Source organism: Bos javanicus, chromosome 9, assembly GCF_032452875.1.
Source record: "Bos javanicus breed banteng chromosome 9, ARS-OSU_banteng_1.0, whole genome shotgun sequence".
NCBI lineage: Eukaryota > Metazoa > Chordata > Mammalia > Artiodactyla > Bovidae > Bos > Bos javanicus.
Window position 1 is genome coordinate 9,422,558 of NC_083876.1, and position 18,097 is coordinate 9,440,654.

The 18,097-nt window shown below is 42.2% G+C and overlaps 1 protein-coding gene across 1 annotated transcript in view; it reads right to left on the minus strand.

Moving 5' to 3' along the window:
• The window catches only part of COL9A1 (collagen type IX alpha 1 chain), a 90,887-nt gene that overhangs the window by 8,610 nt on the left and 64,180 nt on the right, over positions 1-18,097 (minus strand). Inside the window, exons 30-38 of the mRNA XM_061428707.1 lie at positions 17,159-17,212; positions 16,509-16,580; positions 15,977-16,012; positions 15,067-15,111; positions 13,621-13,653; positions 9,658-9,804; positions 9,330-9,384; positions 7,307-7,495; positions 569-646 (exon numbers count right to left, since the gene is read on the minus strand). Coding sequence (XP_061284691.1) covers positions 569-646; positions 7,307-7,495; positions 9,330-9,384; positions 9,658-9,804; positions 13,621-13,653; positions 15,067-15,111; positions 15,977-16,012; positions 16,509-16,580; positions 17,159-17,212 — 709 coding nt within the window. The remainder of the gene's footprint in view (positions 1-568; positions 647-7,306; positions 7,496-9,329; positions 9,385-9,657; positions 9,805-13,620; positions 13,654-15,066; positions 15,112-15,976; positions 16,013-16,508; positions 16,581-17,158; positions 17,213-18,097) is intronic.

Below are 18,097 nucleotides of genomic sequence, written 5' to 3' on the forward strand. Positions count from 1 at the left end.
GTGCCCGCTGTCACACAGACACGACTGTGTCACCTCAGTCTACCCAGCTGGGCTACATTCTTGGAGTGACTCCTGCGAGTAGGAATGCGCAGGTTTATTTATTTGGGGATATGGGTTTCTGGAGGGTCTGGGTGTTTGAAGGAAAAGCTTTCAGAATAAAATTTCAGTTATTCCCTGTGCAACATGAGTAGCTGAAAACTTGGATTCGTCTTCCTGTTGCTCTGACGTTTTAGTTAAAAAAAAAGAAGAGGAAACTACCACTGGGCTAGAAACGGACAGGGCCCCATTCATCCAGAATTTTAGTGCATTGTGGCTGGACCTCCACAGCAATTTTTAACGTATTTACTTAAGAAAGTAACATTTCAAGGCATGTATTCTTCTCTCAAAGAATACAGACATGATTTACAGACTATTTAACTCTTCATTAAAGGTGGTCTTCAAAAATCGATGCCGGTCATTATTATCACATGATAAGCAGAGGTAATCAAAGAGCCATACTTTACAGTGTGATCCAGTTCAGACCACCTGCTCCATACCACTTCCCACCTCACCCTGCCTTCATCCTTACCTGGGAGACCTGGAGCTCCTGGCAAACCTTTGGGACCTCTTCCTGGGGGGCCACGATCCCCTCTTTCTCCTGCATCACCTGTGTGTCATAAGAAATGTTACTTTTCTGTATGTCTATAAAAATGAACATAAAGCATAAACATAAATTCAACTTAAAGCAAAGCCTACGTTCAGAAACCAAAAAGTTATGAGGTTGCCACTAACTAGGTCTTACTAAGTACATAGCGAGGCATAAATCGAGTTAATTATATTAAGATATCTAAGGGGGAAAAAAATCAAATGATCGTATCGGTAGATGCTGACAAGCCACTGATACAACATTCAATAAAGTAAGTACCAAGCTACTTCCCTAACATGATAAAGTCCATCCATCTCAATCTTGAAGCTGGCACAAAGCTTAACAAGAAACACAATAGCAGTTTCACTGAAGTCAGAACATTATTAATACAAACACGCCCACTTTATCACTATTATTATTTGGTTTGAGCCATCCCTGCTTTCAGGAGATATGACTGTTTTCTTAAACCCTAGAAAATCAACTCAAAACCTACTATAGACAATAAGAGAATTCAGCGAGGTACAAAAGACATGGAAATCAATATTTGTTATATACATAAACAACAGCCAGTTATAAGATGCAGTGAACAAAAGTCTCATTTGTAATGATGACTAAATCATCAATAACTAGGAAAAGAAGTTTAATCAGAAATATGCAAATCCAATATGAGAGAAAATTGAGGGAACTTCCCTGGGGGTGCGGTGGCTAAGAACCCACCTTCCACTGCAGGAGACACGGGTTCCATCCCTAGTCCAGGAAGAGTCCACACGCGACAGAGCAACTGAGCCTGTGCGCCGCGGTTACCGAGCCCTCGCTCCAGAGCCCATGAACCGCAATGACTGAAGCCTGCCTGCCAAGCCCGTGTTCCACAACACGAGAAGCCCGTCCACCACAAGGAAGAGCGGCCCCCGCTCACCACTAAAGAAAAGCCTGTGCAAAGCGGCGAACACCCGCCGCAGACAAAGAAAGAAAGAAGTAGAGCGGCGCCCGCTCACCACTAGAGAAAAGCCTGTGCAAAGCGGCGAACACCTGCCGCAGACAAAGAAAGAAATAAGTAATTCTTTAAAAAGAAAGAAAGAAAACTGAACAGAAGCTTAAAACAATCTAAATATCCATTAAAAAGATATACACACTATGGAACTTGCACGGAGTGGAATATTATGCGTGGGTAAAGAAGAATCAGGAAGAAGGTTTGTGAAATGATGCCCAAGACATTGTTAAGTGTAAAAAGCAAGGCCCAGATGACTTACTAAAGGACAATGTGATTTGTTGCTAAAAGGACATAGGGAAAATATATATATATATTCATAGATCCTTTATAGAATCGCTGGTAAGGGTATATCGAAAACTAAGAACAGCGATTCCCTAATGGAAGGATAAAGGAAACCAGGCAGATAGGAGACAGGGATGGGACAGACACTCTTCACTGAGTGTTGTTTAATACATTTAAAAACTATTGAACCATGTAAATTTAGCATCACCAAAAATAAATTAATGAAGTTTCAAAATGTAAACTGCGCTGTCACAGTGCCTACGTTTCGTTTCTGTCTCATTATTTATAGGGAAGGTACTTTGGATTGCAGCCAACCATGTGTATTTGCAAGACCGCTGATTGAATTCAGGAATTCAGCAGCCACGCAACAAAACCTGCATTCATTATCCTGGCCCCTGCAGAGGCCAAACTTAGAAACCTGGCCTCATTAACAAAACACCCTAATACCTTAGTTAACAGGTGTTAAATGACATTGACTATGCCTAGTAGAAGACAACTTCTACTACCCATTAGCAAAGTAGTATGCTATTATTATACTATATCCTTAGAAGATGCAATGGCGTTTCACAATAAGTTCTGTACGTCATCTTTTTATCCAAATATTTGTATCAATCCAACCTCATTAAATATCGACAGGTTTGTTACAATTTAAAAAACAAAATCACGCACAGGAAGAATATCTGTACAACCATCTGTGCATTTGTCAAATAGTCAAAAATCTCTAATTAAGAAATGAATGTTTAGTAATCATACTTTGACTTTAGCTGTGAATGTCCTTGTGTGAACATTTATATGATGAATCAACATTTTGAAGATAATTTAAATTTTATAAATATTATGTAAGGATATACATAATATTCAAGCTCAGCTTGAACTCATATATAAACTAGCTATTTTTTACACTCATCATCAATATGATATTACTATAGTAGGAAGATATGACAATTAGCATTTTAAAAACTAACAGCTTATGCTCTCTTGTTAACTTGGCAATTTAAATGTCATTTCACTGTAATTCTCAAGGCTGGCAGTGAGAAAGTGCCACATTTTCTGAAAACACAAGATGAAGATTATAAATTAAAATGCAACTTTCACGGAGATAGTGACAGTTAAGCACATTCTAGCATGAAGCCACACCAACTTCAAAATGTTTGCAAGGAATAAGACCACTGCCTCTTTAAAACAACATATATATATATATATATATGTGTGTGTGTGTGTGTGTGTGTGTGTGTGTAAACCAAGTCATAGGAAAAAATGGATATAAGGGGTGAAATGATGTGAAATTTCTGGAGAGATATGAAAACCTTAACAAAAAATCATAATCCTAGAACTGAAAAATAGAAGATCTGAAAGAAAAAACTCATTGGATGGAATTGCCAGCATATTTGGACACTGCAGAATGAAGGGAACACAGCGTGGTAACATTAATTAACAGCACTGTATGATATGTAGAATAACATCTTTTACAAATCAAAGAAAAGACCCTTGTCTTAGCTTCGATGCTCTTTCTGGAGGTCAGTCATGGAAAAACACGTTCTCGACAGGCCCAGGACACAGCCACACCGCAGCCTGCGGCAGCTACGCTGTGCAGGCTCTGCTCCCCGCAGGGTTACTCTGCTTCAGCAAACACTGGCCACATCTTCCTCCAAGATGTAGAGAGCTGGCCTGGGAGCTAAAGCCCACCTCTGTTAGCCTGTTGTGTCAGAAAGGACATATAAACAGCTTATAAAAGATGCTTTGGATACAGTAGGAAGGGGATAGACACTTTGAGTAGAAAAATAGCTTTTTATGTTCAGAGTGGGGGAATCTAGAGAAATTCATATTGCTCCAAAACTGCTACTGAATCCATCTATTTGGAAGCTATAATCTTTGCTCCATCCTCAATCGAGGATGAACACCAGAAAAGGTGAGGCTCAGGTGTGCCGGTGTACTTTCCCTAGCTGTCACTGACACAGAGACATGTCTGCTTGAGGTCCACTAAAAGATTTTAAAATACAAACAGCCTGTCTCAAAGGGGCTTAAAATTAACAAACCACAAACATTTATAAAGAGTATTTATGACAAGAAAGACTTATTTAATTCTAAGAAAAGTGAACCCAGGGCCAGTCAGGGGTCACCTTTCATGAAATGAGCACACAGCCCTAACACGTTTGCGTAGAAGTGTGTAAGACATGTCGGCAAAAACAAACAAAATACTCAAACACAATGGAAGCTTTGAGTGCGGTCTGAGGCTTATTTCTACTAGCTCCTGTTAAAAATGTTCCGCTGTGTTTTTCCAAGTAACTTTTAAGGAAAAAAACAGTAATTTGATTAAGATACAGCCTGAACTGTTAAAAGCTTAGTAAAACTGGTTTATTAATAGTTAAACTTGTCTGCTTAGGAATTTCCCTGGAAAACACCCTCAAAGTGACTATGGCAAACCCAGACTCCCATCATCCCTTCTCTTATATTAAGGATGAAAAAAAAGGCAAAGAAACACATCTCTTCTCTGATCAGTAAAATGGTAAAGTTTCAAGTGGTGGAGTGTTTATTCTCAGGGAAAATTTGAGCTCTAAGCTTTGGGCGTTAGAACACCACGTGTTTTCTACTAAGTAGGACTATTAATGTCTGTGGAGGACAAGAAAGGTCAAGGCCAGCTACCTAGAACTGTACATCTTCAAACGTGTGTCAGCACTGAATGATATAGAAAATCTGATTGTTCCTTTCTGCCCACATCCCAATCTTAACAAGTAAAACTGAGAGAAGATGCTGCTTTAATGGAACCCAATGGCAAGAAAGGCATGAAGGAGGGCAGGGAGAGAACGTTCTTTAGAAAAAAGAAAAGAACAGCCTCACTTCTAGTTTATAAGTTATGTCATGAATCCTGCAGGAAACAGGAGGAAGTCCCAAATACGATCAAACTCTGCTTGATGGATGGACTCAGTGCCAGAGACACTTCTTGGGTTTCAAATATAGAAATATAGTTTTCTTTCCTCCAAAATAAGGTTTGCTTGCTGGGGCCCATCCAGCCCCACCCAGACACAACTCTGCACTGTGACTCCCAGCTTCCCAGGAAGTTTTCAGGTCATGTCACGCGTGTTAGGAGTGCTCCTCAGTCCTGCGTGCACATTCAGATCACCTGCAGAATGTTTTTAAAGTCTGACACCAAGTAACCAGGTGGATAGTGGTAAAGAACCCGCCTGCCAATGCAGGGGACGGAGGAAACGTGAGTTCAGTCTCTGGGTAAAGAAGATCCCCTGAAGGAGAGCATAACAACCCACTCCAGGATTCTTGCCTGGAGCATCCCATGGATGGAGGAGCCTGGTGGGCTTACAGTCTGTAGTGTCACACAGAGTCAGACAAGACTGAAGTGACTTAGCACCAAGTAACCAAGCCAAGTAGATCACAGTATCTGGGAAGGGGCTGCAGACACAGGCAGGGTTGAAGGCTCCTCGGGTAAGTTCCATGGGCAGCCCGGGCTGTCTCCCCTGGGCAGGCCGTCCTGACTCAGCAAGCACACAGATCTCTTCCTTCCTTAGACGGAAGATGGGACTTCAGGAGCCGGCTCCTACGAACTCAAGGTTAAGCTCAGCCCCCAAAATGGAGGCTTCCTTAGAGCCGAAGAAAACAGGGCTGTGATCCCCATCACCTTACAAGGCGGTCCTTCCCAGGGAAGACAGGCAACCGCCCTGCACGAGCCCATCTCCGCTGGGGGCCCAAAGTCTCTGCCTCAGGGAGCCTGGGTGGGCGGGAGGATCTGCCTTCCGAACAAGGTCTCTGGTGATGCTGAGGCCTCGGGAACCACTCTTGTGAATCACTGCTCCTTGGTTCCCTTTAGTGACCACATGCAGGCAGAGGAGTCACCGTGGACCGGGGCACAACAGAGACAGCTAAGCCAACAGTCCGACCACGGTATGGGCTTCCCTAGAACAGTTTACGTTTGCGGGTGAGTGCGGCGTGATCACAGGGAGTACCTCCGGTATGAATTCTGAACAGAAGCTCAGAGTGGGACCGAGATGAATGGCTAAGGGATCCTTTCAGAGAAGAGGTCCAGCTCTCTGTAAGCTGAACTCAGAGCTCTCTGCACAGATGACTCTCTCCAGCCTCCAAAAACATGGTAACTGTGCCAAATTCACAAGAGGCCCCAATTAGAGCTCTTTTTTTTTTTTTTTTTAACATGCAGCTCTTCACATGCCAAAAAAAAAAAAATAGTGAACAACGCTGTTCCAACTGAGGGTGTTGTGAGCTAAATGCATCTCCCATTCAATTATAGATCCAGAAAGACAGCTTGCTTGACCTCTGACCATTTGCACCATATTTATCCCTAATTGGAGCATCACTGTCTAAAAAACAGAAATCCCTCTCCTGGTTTTTTTTTTTTATTGAAGGATAATTGCTTTACAGAATTTTGGTGTTTTCTGTCAAATGGAAACTTACATTACCATATGTAAAATAGATAGCTAATGACAATTTGCTGTATGGCTCAGAAACCTCTCTTGTTTTTGACACCACGTCTTTCTGAAGTTCCCAGAAAGCTGTCAGTCACTCATCGTGATACAGAAACTCCACACTTTTCATCCTTTTGGTCAATTATCCGGGGTACACTGGCCCCAAGCTGACCTACTCACCTGAACTAGCAAGCACCATCTGAGGCAGCCCATTCTTCTGCAAATTCTGCAGAATACCTAACACACTCACAATCCTATTTTCCAAGAGCTTAACTTGCTTTAAATAAAAGGAGAAACAAACTCTCAAACCCTCTCAACATGTTAAATAAGGAATACAGTTGTACTTTAGAGCTGAAAAAAATAATCCATCAAAACAGATATACAATGTCACTCTTTAAAAGGAGAAGGGGGTTTCCCTGGTAGTCCAGTGGTTAAGACTCTGCGCTCCCAATGCAGGGGGCATGGGTGTGATCCCTGGTCAGGGAACTAAGACCCCATATGCATATTTTTGGCATGGCCAAAAACAAATAAATAAAAGAAGAGGGAGGCAGCTTTAACTTGTGATGAGATTTTTCTGACGTCCTGCTAACAAGCCTCATTAGTTGAAGTAATAGATACACTCCAGAGCCAGTCGCCATCTCAGAAGACCTCTACAATGATTTCAGGGTCTCAAAAAACAAACAAAAAGTCTGAACGATCCTGAAGTTTATCTTGAACTACGACCAAAGCAGCATGACTGGAAAAGATCGAGACCAAAAGTCAAGGAACCTGAATTCTGGTATTGGGTCTATTGCCATCACACACCAAGGTCAAGAAAATACCAAATGACAGCTTTTTAATCTTCACCAGCCCCACAGAACAGAATGATAATTTCACGTCACAGACACCTGGCACTTGCCAGGACAAGTGAATTCACCTAAAAAAAGAAAAAAAATGGCCAGTGTGTGTTCCTGGTTCCACATGAGTAAAAGGCCTTACCTTTAGGGCCCCTCACACCGAGAGCACCAGGGGGACCCTTCATGCCCGGGAGGCCGCGGAGTCCCATCTGGCCCGGAAAGCCATTCTCTCCAGGGGGACCCGGGGGGCCAGGGGGTCCAGGCAGTCCAGGGAGGCCCGAGGCTCCGGAGTCCGGACGCTTCAGACTCGCAGCCATCTGAGCAAAGTGCTCTACAAGGCAGTAAACAAAACCACCCAGGGAAGTCAGAAACATGAAGGCGATTCAAGGGAAACGCGAACTATTTCAGGTGCCTTTTTCTAAATGCTTCACCAGAGCTTCAGAACTGGGGGTGAGGGATGAATAAAGCTTGGTTGGTTTTCCCCCAGGGTTTCTGCCCCGAGGCATCGCTGATGCCGCTGTGTTCAGCCCTCTGCCGGGAGAGCTGGTCCTGCTGCCTTGAGGCAGGGGAGAGGATAGAGGGATAGAGAACCTTAACCTTCAGGACCCAGCGTGTCCAAAAGGATAAGTGTGTCACCTGAACCTGGCTGGTTATCTGAAAACCCAGGATGGGAAGGAAGTGAGCTGCTCAACACAGCTGGAAGCAGACATCTTAAAGCTGTGTCAAAGCCAAGGACATTGTCCAGAATTAGTACTAAGACACCGTTTGAGACCTGGGCTCATGTGCTTAGCTTGAACATATTACTTTATGTGAAATATCCTGAGGATCCATGACTTGCTAATAATTCTCCTTCTCAAGTTTTTTTCATGCCTGGAAGATACACCAGACGTTAATGAGAGCCTGCTTCTTGGGAATGGTCACAATCTGTCTTTAAAAATTTATAACTGTGTAGGTGTTTTCAGGAACCATTAAACAGATCAAGAATCATCTACTAAAAGCAGAGAATAAGAACATTTTCCCATTAAAATATTCTAAGGGAAATATTCTAGTGTAATGTTTTTTAAAGCTTTGGGCGTGAAGGAGAAAATGAATTCGAAACATATTTCTCACCAAAATTTCTAAATTGGTCATATGTGAATACCCTAGGTGGGCCTTATTTAAGTGAGGGTTAGCATAAAGTCATACTTTTCTCAACATGAAATGCTTAAAATGGAAATATCCTTTCAAAATAAGATGTCTTCAATATTGGTTTCCAAATATAGAGGTGACAATTTCATCCTGCAAAATTCTATGCATCTACTTGACAAGCTAGACTATCTCATGAACACATAAAAGGTAAGTGTTTCTTCATGACAGAATTAGTTCCAACTAGAATCAGACATCGAGAAGGCAATGGCACCCCACTCCAGTACTCTTGCCTGGAAAATCCCATGGATGGAGGAGCCTGGTAGGCTGCAGTCCATGGGGTCGCTAAGAGTCAGGCAGGACTGAGCGACTTCACTTTGACTTTTCACTTTCATGCATTGGAGAAGGAAATGGCAGCCCACTCCAGTGTTCTTGCCTGGAGAATCCCAGGGACGGCGGAGCCTGGTGGGCTGCCGTCTATGGGGTCGCACAGAGTCGGACACGACTGAAGCGACTTAGCAGCAGCAGCAGAATCAGACAATAAATAGGAACTGCCATAACTACAGATGAATTTAGATAAAGGTTAAGAAATGTGAAAATATATATCACCATTTTGGCAAAATTCCAGTTATAGATTTTCTACCTATGTGGTGCATGAATGGAAATAATGGCCTTAAGCTTCTTAAGGGCAGAAGTCTACTGATCATTTCTCATATAATCTGCAGAGAGAGCCTAGGTCAATGCCAGGGACACACCAAGGGGTAGGACATTTAGAAGGGAAAGAGCCTGAGAATTTGTTTTCCAAAGGAGGGGAAAAAATGTGTGTGTGTGTGTGTGTGTGTGTGCGCGCGCGCCTGTGTGTGTGTGTGTGTGTGTGTGCGTGCACGCCTGTGTGTAGGCTGACCCAGAAATGTACTACTTTTCCTTGAGGCTATAAGCAAATGGCAACAAACTGTACAGAACAGAAGTGAAATTAATACTATTGAAAATCCCCCACCTTTTAAAGCCTACAAAAAGTCAAGCCATGACGATTTATTTACCTTGTATGACTCTCATGCAAACCTGCTTGATGTGCTGATCAGTCGGTGCTCTGCCCTGGGACGGAAAAGACAAAAGCCAGTTTGTCCACTAGCGAAGCCTACAAAGGGGGCATTGTTGAATGGAAAACCAACAGGCTGGGCAAGGGACCAGTGGCTGGATTTACAGGAGAACTGGCCCCACGCTCGCTGCGGAGCTGAGGTCGGGTGCCTCCCACCCCCACCTCAGCCCTCCCCCAGCCCCCCTCCAGCCCCCCTCCAGCCCCTGGCTCCCAGCCCCGCCAAGCCGCGGCACCTCAAGGGGAAAACCGCGGAGCCGGCCCGCACTCACCGGGGGGCCCTGGATCCCGGGCAGGCCGGTGGCGCCCTGCTCCCCCTGCACGCCGCGCGGGCCGGGCGGGCCTCGGGGTCCTTCCTCTCCAGGAAGCCCCCGGCTGCCTTCGGGTCCCCTCACGCCAGGCTCCCCAGGGTTCCCCGCCTGGAACACAGGGACGCACGTTAAGTCCAGCTTGAACACAAGGAGGGCGCCTGCTTCAGATTGAAATAAGCACTGACATGAAACTGTAGGTTCACCGACACTGCCTCCCAAGTTAAAAATCTAAGCACCAGTAGGTGTTGCCTCAGAGGTTACAAAGCCTCAAGGTGAAAATCCGTCATGCCACACAATTAACTTTCCAGTCTCTCAGAATTCCAATTCAAGTAAACATTTTAAAGATCTTTCTTTGGGGCCTAGATATTATTTCTAAAGTTTAAAATCACGTTCTTCATACTTTAAGCCATTTCTAAGAGCAAGTTTGTTTTTAATTAAACGTGTTAACTCTTTGGGGCCACAGAAAGACTACTGAGTTCATAAGACATGTTACACTGTGTATCACCAATACGAAAGCATAAAATAAAGATATTTCCAAGAACATAAGTTATTTAGCCTTTATAACATTCTTTGGAGAATCTGAGGAAGCCAGATGTATCAAGGAATTATAAAACACTAACGTGAATTAAATCAACACATTTAAAATGCTGCATTTAAAATACCAGAACAAAAAGAGTGAGTCCATAATTTATCTAAGGATACAGGAAGTTAAAAATCTAAATATTAAAAGATGTTTAAACCACTACAATATTGTAAAATAATTAGCCTCCAATTAAAATGAAGAAATTTATTAAAAAAATAAAACTTATCAAAAAATAAAGATGCTTAAAAAAACAAATCAATTATTTCCTTAAAATGAAACCATATACCAGTTAAATTTTTCATCTGAAAGCAGACCACTAAAAGCATCTTTACAGTCCTCATCTACAAAAACTGTTTTAAAGAGAAACTAATTTTTTGTTAAGCTACCTCCAGTGGAATTTGTGGCATAGCAGTTACAGTGACTGCTATTTACAGAATAAAAATGAGAAGATAAAAGTGAAAGAGCGTGGGGGAATGCCACTGCTCTAGATCTGATATTCATAAAGCTGCTCCGTCCAGCTTCCTTTTCATACCAACGTTTCTCTAAGAAAAGTCAACTCATTCAAACGTTCAGATGTTTTAAACTGAAGGAAAAATGGTAATGAAGCGATGCTTCCACCAGACACATCTTAAGAAAGCTCAGGGAGTATGCTTTTTCCAATCTCTTTGTACAAAAAAAAAAAAAAATGGTATTCATCTAAGCCAACTTGTCAAAATTGCTTCTTGAAGAAATTATGGCTTAAAAAGATTTCCTGAGAGTCAGGTTCAAGGGAGACAGCTAAGGATGTGCTGTGGAACTAAAGCTGGGTATTGTCAGGTCACTAGAATGCAAGGTATAGCAACTTCTAAAAAAGTCCAGTGTGTGTGTGCTCAGTCGTGTCCAACTTTTTGTGACCCTTTGGACTATAGCTTGCCAGATCCCTGTCTATGGAATTTTCCAGGCAAGAATACTGGAGTGGGTTGCCATCCCCACTCCAGGGGCTCTTCCCAACCCAGGGATTGGACCCGCTTCTCTTACATTCCTGCATTGCAGGCGGGTTCTTTACTAGTGCCACCTGGGAAGCCCAGACTGCTGCTGCTGCTAAGTCACTTCAGTCGTGTCCGACTCTGTGCGACCCCATAGACGGCAGCCCGCCAGGTTCCCCCGCCCCTGGGATTCTCCAGGCAAGAACACTGGAGTGGGCTGCCATTTCCTTCTCCAGTGCATGAAAGTGAAAAGTGAAAGTGAAGCCACTCAGTCATGTCTGACTCTAAGTGACCCCATGGACTGCAGCCTACCAGGCTCCTCCCATGGGATTTTCCAGGCAAGAGTACTGGAGTGGGTTGCCATTGCCTTCTCCAGGGAATCCCAGACGCTACATTTTAATTTCATCAGTATTCCTTGGGTAGTGACAGAAAAGATGGGGTGGGAAGGGAGGTGATCAATCAAGAGCTAATTCCTAGTATTGCATCCAAATTTATGATTTGGAAGAATGGCACTGAAACATGTATAATATCATATATGAAACAAATCGCCAGTCCAGGTTCAGTGCATGATACTGGATGCTTGGGGCTGGTGCACTGAGACGACCCAGAGGGATGGTACAGGGAGGGAGGCGGGAGGGGGGTTCAGGATAGGGAATACGTGTATACCCGTGGCAGATTCATGCTGATGTATGGCAAAACCAATACAATAGTGTAAAGCAATTAGCCTCCAATTAAAATAAATAAATTTATATTAAAAAAGAAAAATAAAAGAAAAATAAATAAATAAATGAAATTAACTCACTTTGACACCTGCACTGTTCATCCACCTTTCTCTTTTATAACTTGAATTCTTACCTTTGAACATTACTGATTATTTCTAGACAGTGAGGTAGGATTTCCATTATCAGATTCCATCCAGGCTTACCCTTTACAGTATTTCTCAATCCTAAACCATTTCTGTCGAAGATTCTAAGGCATAGAGGTCGTATGTACACAGGTGTGTGCATTTGTGTGTGTGTGTTAGTCATTCAGTCATGTCCAACTCTTTGAAACCCCATGAACTATAGCCCACCAGGCTCCTCTGTCCATGGAATTCTCCAGGCAAGAATACTGGAGTGGGTAGCCATTCCCTTCTCCAGGGGATCTTCCTGATTCAGGGATCGAAGCCAGGTCTCTTGTATTGCAGGAGGATTCTTTACCATCTGAACCACCAGGGAAGTCCAGTATGCACACAGGAAAGATAATATAAAACTTTCCATATCAAGGCTGTGTGAAGAGCTCTGGGCGGGACACTGTAACAAAGGCTGGGTGTGTCCTCCCAGAGAAGGCTGGGAGAGGATTGGGCTAAATGCTTAGGTAGGAGGTGCTGATCTACGGAAAGAGAAAGAGTGCCCCAAAATAGGAGAATAGCACATGTCGTTAAACAGCATATGCCAAGTAAAAAGAACCACAAACAGATGACATCCAGAGAGGTCAGAGATGAGGCTGGTGAGGCTGCAACTGCTTCATTGAAGGCTTTGTATTCTTTTCCAAGAGTCTGATTTTATTCTACAAATGCTATTCTTGAAGGGTTTTAAGCACAAGAGGGACAGATATGTAAGCTTTATCTTTTAATCTAGATGTCACTTGACATCTGTTGGACAGAGAGGAGTGGCAGGGAGTCCAGACAAAGGAAGGTCTTGGGGATTAATGGAAGTTCCTGATAGATGCCCTTGACACTGAAGTCTGAGCTTCATCCTTTCTCCTTGTAATATCTTAAATTTGGTATTGTATTAGGGTGTATATTCCTTTCAAAGTAGCAAGAGATTCTAGGTTTGCTACTAATTGATTATATAATTCTGAATACATCTAATCTCTTTGCACATCAGATTAGTTTCTGAAAAGTGATAAACTGAAGGAGATGATCATTTTCTAGCCCTAATAATTATCCATATTTTCTTGTGTACCATGCCTATATCTTACTTCTCCAACTAGAACACACAGGATATTATGAAAATTACTGAAATATTTGCAATGATACGACTGACAATGAAATTCAGTTATGTTCTTGTCACTGCAAAGCACAGGTCAGTTCTTGTAAAATAATTCATTTGTGGAAGAAATTACAATATATACTCAGTGAGCCATTTATAATATGAAAAAAAAAAAAACTTCCTTTAGAGTGGTTAGGTCGAAAGGCAGATCCATTTACACTGTTATGAGTTTTTTCTCCTTTGAACTAATTCACTACTTAAAGCATAAATTCAGACATTAACTTCCTTAAAGGTGAGTCCTTTTAGAATTGAATTTTACAGAATGATTTCATAAAGCAAAGCATTCTGTTTTATGGCTTTATTGATATTTTATTTTTATACCATTACTATTCATTATACTTACAGATCCCTTTGGGCCAGGTAATCCTATATCTCCCTAAATCAATAAAATGAAATCATATTAGAACAATGTATTCACATTTGATAGTTTACTAAAAAACACTGAAAAGTTTATCATACTGCCAAAGTCAATAGAAAGCCATGAACAGAAGAACCCTGACACTGCAGGAAAAAAATATGAGTCAAAATTTGGATTCTGGTCCCAGTTCTGCCATTTAACTTTATGACCCTGTGTAAACTCTGTAAACCCCCAACCTTTGGCTAACTCGTCTGTTAAATAGTAGGGTTGAATCAGGGCTCTCTAAGGTTCCATCCAGATCTAAAATGCTAAATGTCGAGAATTAAAACATGTAAGTCAAAAGATATTAAATTAGCATGCTGTTATAAAACATAATAGACATCTAAATCAGATGACTTCATTTTTGAAATTCTAGCAGTGTTCTTAAAAATCCCTCAAATCAAATATGCATGCTTTAAAAAAAAAAAAAAAAAACTTGCATATCTCCTACCACTAGCTCTAGGTATGAATTCAGCTCATGTTAGCACATTGGTGCATGTTCATTACAAAACAGGATAATTTTTAAACATTCTCTTAGCTTATAAAATGAACAGTTTCAACAGAATATAAAATTGAAATCATCCTTTTCTAGTTTATCTAATTAGGAAGCTAATTAGATAATTAGATAAACTAGTTATCTAAAGCTTCCAGTTAGGAAGCTTTGTCTAATTCAGATGTTACATTTATATTAACTCTAAATCCTAAAAAACCTGAATAAAGTATTATTCAGCATTTTCCCCTGAACTAAAAACCCTCTGAAACTATTTTCTGAGAACGCTGTCAGTCCCACAGCAAAGGACTAAGTGTAAGTTTCCACACTAGGTAGGTCCTGTTTGATTACATTGTAACCGGAAGGAAGAGCAGGCAGGTAGAAGTGCTGTAGGCAGTGATGACTTGTTCTCCTTCTCCCGGCCTTCCTAGAGGTTCAGCAGAAGCCTCCTCTGGAGTTGGTTTTAGACTCCAAAAGACCGTGGAAAACACCCACAGTCAAGCTTGTGACCACAGCTTTCTATCTACAATAAACTATTAATATAAACCACAATAAAGCTTTAGTTTTGTTTCCATGATAGGCACTATTCATAGACTTTCTGCAGTCATATAAGAATCACCTGGAGTTTCTAGATGGAAAAAAATGAGCAAACGTGCCCTCTAAAGGGAACTCTTGGTCCTCCCAGTGCTTTAGGCCAGGTCTACCCACGCCAGGGTATTTCCCCTGCATTTTACTTGACCTTGGCTCAGTTCTGGGGGGTGGTTTGCAAGTTTATGTAAGAAACATCTTAGCCCTGAAAGAAGTCAGCAAGGATAGCAGGGCCGGAGAAAAGAAGGAGGAAATATATCTGATTCAGTTCAAAATCAATGAGGCTCCACCAATATCCAGGAAAAATGTCTTACGAGTTCACCCCTTTCTCCAGCTTCACCCTCTTCACCAGAGGTGCCCTAAAAATTAAAAGTCACATTTTAAAAGTTCTTAGTCCCTTGGTTCAAATTTACCCAGTCAACACTAATAATAAGTCAGAAGTTCCCACAGTGCTCCCAAGGTCACACAGAAATATGACATGTCCTTAATGGTTTTCCAATCTAGCTGTCAGGGGCTAGTCCAACCCAGGACACAGATCAGAGAAAAGCCAGAAGGTGAAGTTGAGTTTCAGCTAAAGGTAAGGATGAATGACTGTGTCAGCAATTGGATAATTAGGAAAGACTTAAAAAGGGCTCTTATAAGTGGGGGGGAAAAAAAAACCTCAGGACAAAAACTAACTCTAATTCATATGCATTGTATTTGCTAAGTTCTTAGTGAAGAAAAACCAAAACACTGTGATGAGGCTATGGAGGCTCCATCAGACTGGAGTAAACCCATCTGGTGAACTAGAGAGAGGGCCACTCTTTTCAAAGGAAGGACAGGGTGTATTCTGGAAGGCAGAGCCACCGTTAGCTTGGATTTTTAAAACAGTAGATAAGGTTACAAACCTAATTAGACCCTGGGTCTCACCCACTATACAGGGTGCTCAAGGCTGGTGCACTGGGACCACCCTGAGGGATGGGATGAGGAGGGAGGTAGGGGGGGGTTTCAGGATGGGGGACACATGTACACCCATGGCTGATTCATGTCAGTGTATGGCAAAGACCACTACAGTATTGTAATCAGCCTCCAATTAAATAAATAAATTTAAATAAATAAATAAATAAAGCCCTTGGAGCCTCCACATTCTACCCACACCAGCCGATCAGCCCGTGCCCCCTGCTGGTGAAACACATTAGCACACGTTAAAAACACATTTCACAGGATTCCAATGCCCGGACCTACCTGTTCACCCTTTGGACCAGGTTCACCAACTACACCCTGCAATGAATAAAACATGCTTTTTCAGTATTTTGAGGTTTTTAACTATACAATCTCAAGTGAACCAACTCCCCTACTGGGCTGGTGAACAGGAACAAGGATGAATAATCTCCATCTCCTCACTCTCTAGCCAGAGTCGCATCAGACCTGGAGAAACTGACAACTGTGCAAAATCACTGGCGACCTGAAGTGCCCTCTGACCACATCCACGTTAATGTGACGAGTAAGAGCAGAAATAGAGAACTGAATAGGAAGTGTGATTACAGCTGAAATTTTTCCTTTACTCGGCTTTTATTTTTCTTCCATCTGATAAATGATTAATAGGTTGTTTTGCTTCTTAATCTCAGCTCTCTGTAATTTTAGAAATCTTTCTTGATAGTTCTCTATGGCAATGTCTAGAAAAATTCTCCATTGGGCCAAAAGCAAGCTTGGTTTCTCAACATAGTAGAAATTACCCTTCCAAATAAGGAACTTTCCAGAGGGCTGGGTATCTTACCCTGTCACCTTTCATCCCAGGAAGTCCAGGGGGGCCAGGCAAGCCAGGGAGGCCGGGGCTGCCAAGAGAACCCTGAAATAAAACACATCCCCCAGACCCGCTGTTACTGCGACACTGAAAGTACACACACCAGACGTAACTCATGCCTAGAAGTGCTGCGGTTGGTTTAACATTGCTGCTCAGACTTCCCACTCTCCCAGATCTCAGGAGAAGACAGTCAGGCCCTCCTTCATCCCACTTCTGAGCTCCCCGATTCCCGGGTTTGTACCCCTTCCCAACAGTGGGCTCTTTGAGCTGAGTCCCTGCCTCCCCAGCTGTGTAAACATCACCGCTGGAGAAGTGAAAGGCAGCTTTCACACACGGTTCTCTCCCAGTCCAAGAACAACCATGGCCAAATGGAGCACTTCGTATCTCCCCCAGTTTTAAAATAAATGCTACAAACCACACTGATTAAAATACCCTCTGAGGGTCTCCTAGATTTAATTTGAAATTCCCCATTTACATTTCACACATTCACATAGGAACAGAAACCAAACAAGGATGATTCGATTACCCGTTGCAAATTGCTTTTCTCTCTTTGCTCCCTTGTAAAATTTTATTATGTTTTGCATAAAGCAAATCCACTGCTGAGGACTAGAAATGCTACTTACCAGTTTACCCGGTGGCCCTGGGGGTCCCACTGGTCCTACTTCACCTCTGCTGCCCTAGAAACACACAAGCAGGACAGTCAACCAGGCGGTCTGCCGAAATGCAAATGCATGTTTACTACATCAACAAAGCAATCAAGCTACCTAGGTTTCTGTCTACACATATATACAGGTCACCAAAGTATTCTCCCCGTCTTCGACTGAAGGCAGAGACCTTTGTATAAACTGTCTGCAGCCTCCTCAGTGTTCGTCCTGAGCTCTGAAAGGCCTAACGCTGCTCATTGTGAATAGAGACTGTTCGACAGACATCACTCCTGTAACATCTACAGGAAGTAGCGATTAGGAATTTTCAGCACGTACATCACCATCCAACTTAGATTATGGTTATTTGTGTACACGCTTTATGCTCTCATTTAGACTATGTGTTCTAGAGGTATACGCATAGTAAAATTTTGAATTCCACATAATTGTCTAAAACCCAGAGTAAATCTCAGGTCTACAGTACATTTTAAAGCAGTCGCTGGCAAATGACCTTGAACCTCAGAAGAGTGAAAAGACTCAGGACAGAGATGTTTGCCTTTAAATTACCTCTGCGACTTCAAAAGGACACATGTAGAAGAAATTCATAAAGTTTCCGAAATAATTCGTTGCGCCACTCATTCTACATATGTCTTAAAAGATTAAAGACTTTGGAAAGTACAGTTTATAATGTAGTTGCACCAGAAGAACACTCTAATTTCATTCTGTGAACTAATTTCATTTTTTTATTGGAAACACTAAGCCCTTTGAGAAAAGGAATCATATGAACTCTTCCATTTCTTTCCCTGAGAATTTCATACACTTTTATGAAATCTGCTAAAAGCTTGTTTCATTTCTAATGAAAGTTCAACTAAGTTGAACGCTGAGGTTGCTGGATAAATAATTACATTTCCTGGATGATGT